This window comes from Cibotium barometz, chromosome 10 (assembly GCF_041138505.1).
Source record: "Cibotium barometz isolate CiBa-2024 chromosome 10, ASM4113850v1, whole genome shotgun sequence".
Taxonomy (NCBI): domain Eukaryota; kingdom Viridiplantae; phylum Streptophyta; class Polypodiopsida; order Cyatheales; family Cibotiaceae; genus Cibotium; species Cibotium barometz.
In genome coordinates, this window is record NC_141055.1 from 25999165 (window position 1) to 26002636 (window position 3472).

Below are 3472 nucleotides of genomic sequence, written 5' to 3' on the forward strand. Positions count from 1 at the left end.
AAACCACTTATAAACCTTTATAAGTGAAACTAAGCTAAACTGGGGAAAAAAACCTCCACTAACTGAAGTAAAAAGTTCCCTAGTAACCTACTGTTGATCACTAGCACTCCCCTGGTGCATACACAACATAAAACCCAAGAAGGATGATGTACCGTTTTGTCAACTCCATTCAGGATAGATGGTTCTTAGAGAGAAGTCTTGGGCAAGGATCTGATGGTCGGGTCGGTGAGAGTGGTGATGGGCAGAGCATGGAAGTACTTCTATATTGAGCCCTCTCAATATAGAATCTGATGGTCGGGTCGGTGAGAGTGGTGATGGGCAGAGCATGGAAGTACTTCTATATTGAGCCCTCTCAAGGGTGATTACACATTCTTAGATGGTTGAGATTTCCCCGTTGCTTGAGTTTCATCAAGCCATCCATCTCAAATTGATGTGAGACGGTATGGTGGTCCTTTAATTTGGGGTGCCAGTGGGAAACCGTTGATGATCAACACATAAAATAAAAGGCCGACTCCTCCAAGCGCTGCCTGCTCAGCGATGGGGAGCTGGAGCATCCACGAGAACAGGGAGGTGTCTTCCAAGTACCAGATTTTGGGGCACATAGGGTCTGGATCTTACGCCGATGTTTACCGGGGGCGGCGGAAGGCGGACGACGTGGTGGTGGCGCTCAAGGAGGTTCACGATTATCAGAGCGCCTGCCGGGAGATCCACGCCCTCCTCCGCCTCCGAGACCACCCTCACGTCGTCCAGCTCCTCGATTACCTCTGGCTTGCCGATGACGCCGCCGTTCTGGTGCTCGAGTACCTCCCCTCCGACTTGGCGGCAGTGATCCGCCGGCGCGGGCGGCAGCACGGTCAGGTAGCCATGGCGGCCGCAGAGGCGGAGGCCAAAGGGTGGTTGGTGCAGCTGCTGCAGGGAGTGTCCGCCTGCCATGCCGCAGGTGTGCTGCACCGTGATCTGAAGCCCTCCAACATGCTCATCTCGGCGTCGGGGATCCTGAAGCTGGCTGATTTCGGCCAAGCCCGCATTCTGGAGCCTCCCGTGAGTGAGGGGGAAGCGTATCCATCCTTGGTCACCAATGAAGAGGGAATCAGCCAGCCTTTGCCACTGGAAGAGCGAGACGACGGAAGGACGATTGCATCCGTAGTAGCCACGTTCCACACAGGAACCGTGGGTGCAGGCATGGACAACGAGGATGATCAACTACTCCCATCACCACCACTTATCGAAGGCAATCCAGAGATGCAGGGTGAGATGAGGGTTTTCCTTGGCTGCTTTTTTTCCTCATGTCTCATTCATTGTTAACGTGGGTACATTCTTTAAACTGCTAGGGGCCCTCTTATCAGCAGAGTTTTGATCTAATGTGGATTATTATTGTGCATGTGCATGCCACCTGTATGCAAGCGAGTCTTTCACAAAGAGCATGTTTTACCGCGTGTGGCTCCAGGTCAGGGAAACTTGCTGGCAGTAAACCGCACCAATGAGGATGCCAAGAAGAATCCCAAGTCACCAATGCTGAATTTTGTCTCTCTCAAATACAAAAGCATCACAGATGAGGATTTGAGAATGACAACCATGGAGAGAAACATGCCAATAAAAGGGCAAGGAAACCTTGAGATGGCAGAAGATCTGGCATGCGAGCTCACATCCAATGATTTGATTGTGATGGATAAAGTAACTTGCATACACAATGCCACCGATAATGAGATTGCCATGTCTCAACAATATTATGCTGGCACAGACGTGCTTGAGGGCAGACATTCTTTTGAATTGGCAGAAGAGGATGATTTTGGGCAGCCAGCTTGTGAAACTTGGGTAGAATCGGATGCAGATCAGAGCTGGACAGGTAACTTTATTACCAGGTCCGAGTGGGATTCACGAGGTGATCACGATCAAAGGCTGCATGATGTTGATGAAAGAGTGTCTGAAAGGAGTATGGAACTTTTTGGCAGTGAGGTTGGGTTTTACAAGGAAGAAGTGGGCTCTGAATATACAGGTTGTGTTGGGACAAGATGGTACAGGGCTCCAGAGCTTCTTTATGGTGCCACAAGCTATGGTACCGGTGTGGATATGTGGGCTGTTGGTTGCATGTTTGGTGAGTTGCTGCTAGGGCAGCCTGTTTTTCCTGGCTGTTCTGATATTGACCAACTCAGCAGGATTGTAAAAGTGCTAGGCAATCCAAATGAGGAGCGTTGGCCTGGTGTTTCTAAACTACCTGATTATGGGAAAATCTCTTTTGCTGATGATGGGAATTGCTTTTCTCTGCATCAGCATATAAAAGAAGGCTCGGAAGAAGCACATGAATTATTAAGAAGACTTATTAGTTACGATCCTGCTTCCCGTCTGAGTGCTGTTGATGCCTTGGAACATGCGTTTTTCCATGTGGAACCCCTTGCAGTACCTGCCAATGAGCTTCGAGTTCCTTCTCCTAGTCTGAGCGATGATGACTTTATGCATAGTCTTTAAAGTGGGAAGGCTGTGGCATGGATATCGTTATCAGATCAATAAGCCAGGGTCTTTCATTTGCATTGGTGGGACAAGGCATTCTTGATGTGCTATTAATGCTTCTAATTGCGATGACCAGGTATGGAAATAAATAACAAAGTAAAGCTAATGTCTTCAAACTTTGCCCATTGTGAGTCTGTTTGGCCCCCCTTTCATGTCTTTCTATACATGTATTCATTCTGGAAAGTATGTTTTTATGTAAACCACTTTCCAGGTGCCAAAGTTGGGGGGATGCACAACAATAGCTGGAGAGGATTTGGTAAGAAAGTTTTGAGTGCATGCTTTAATATAGGACTGTTTGCAATGCACCAAAGTTGAGGTGCACGCTTTCTAGAGGAGGATTATGTCCATGACTGGGGATGTTATCAACATAAATATATGTGTTGAGGTGATTTAGTGACTTAGTTTTGTTTGACTATGGCTGTATCTATTTCTTGAATAAGAAGGCCCCAACTACATGGTTGGTTTATACCTGAATGCTGACATGAACTTAAATTTTGCTTTTCTTGATCTGTTACTTCAAGTCTCTTAAGTGTTCACTAGCTTAATCATTTTGGCTTTCTGTGCCACCATTTAATGGTGAAGCATCAAAACTATTATGAGTTTTTGGTACTTTGTGAGTTTGGTTGTGTGCTCTGTTTATGAGCTTCTTTGCCATGTTATTTAAGTTCCAGAACCGATGCATTTAGCTAATTGGCATGTAATTTTTCTCTTAAAGAGCAAAAGGTTTTTTGACTCACCTCCACTAGATTGACTAGCTGAGCAGCCACATGGGTGGCCAGGATGGCCAGCAGGGAGTGCCTGGGTAAGCTGGGTGAGAATGCAACAGCATGGGCACCTGTCGGGGTCAGGTATTGCACGTCAGGGGAAGCTGCCCTTGCAAATAGGCTGACCAGCCCCTCGGGGTCCTATAAATAGGTACCCCCGTCTCAAACACATAAATTTACTGAGTAAGAAGTGCCGAGCT

General features: G+C 47.4%; 1 protein-coding gene across 2 annotated transcripts; it reads left to right on the plus strand.

Moving 5' to 3' along the window:
- Nucleotides 1-368: 368 nt before the first annotated feature.
- CAK1AT (CDK-activating kinase 1AT) lies at nt 369-2979 on the plus strand. Of its 2 annotated transcripts, XR_015266780.1 has the most exons (3): nt 369-1249; nt 1448-2584; nt 2720-2979. XR_015266780.1 is itself a non-coding variant. In XM_086803866.1 (2 exons), exons 1-2 carry the CDS (start codon nt 538-540, stop codon nt 2464-2466), a joined length of 1731 nt encoding a protein of 576 aa, XP_086659992.1. In that variant the 5' UTR covers nt 369-537; the 3' UTR covers nt 2467-2979. The 2 variants fall into 2 exon arrangements, 1 of the variants encoding a protein (XP_086659992.1); XM_086803866.1 differs by having other exon boundaries at nt 1448-2979.
- The last annotated feature ends 493 nt before the right edge of the window (nt 2980-3472 follow it).

What these genes read in the sequence shown, in the direction of transcription:
- CAK1AT (XM_086803866.1), top strand. Translation starts at nt 538, where the DNA reads ATGGGGAGCTGGAGCATCCACGAGAACAGGGAGGTGTCTTCCAAGTAC. An exon ending in AGGCAATCCAGAGATGCAGG is followed by an intron (nt 1,250 to 1,447) that starts GTGAGATGAGGG and finishes GTGTGGCTCCAG; the next exon opens with GTCAGGGAAACTTGCTGGCA.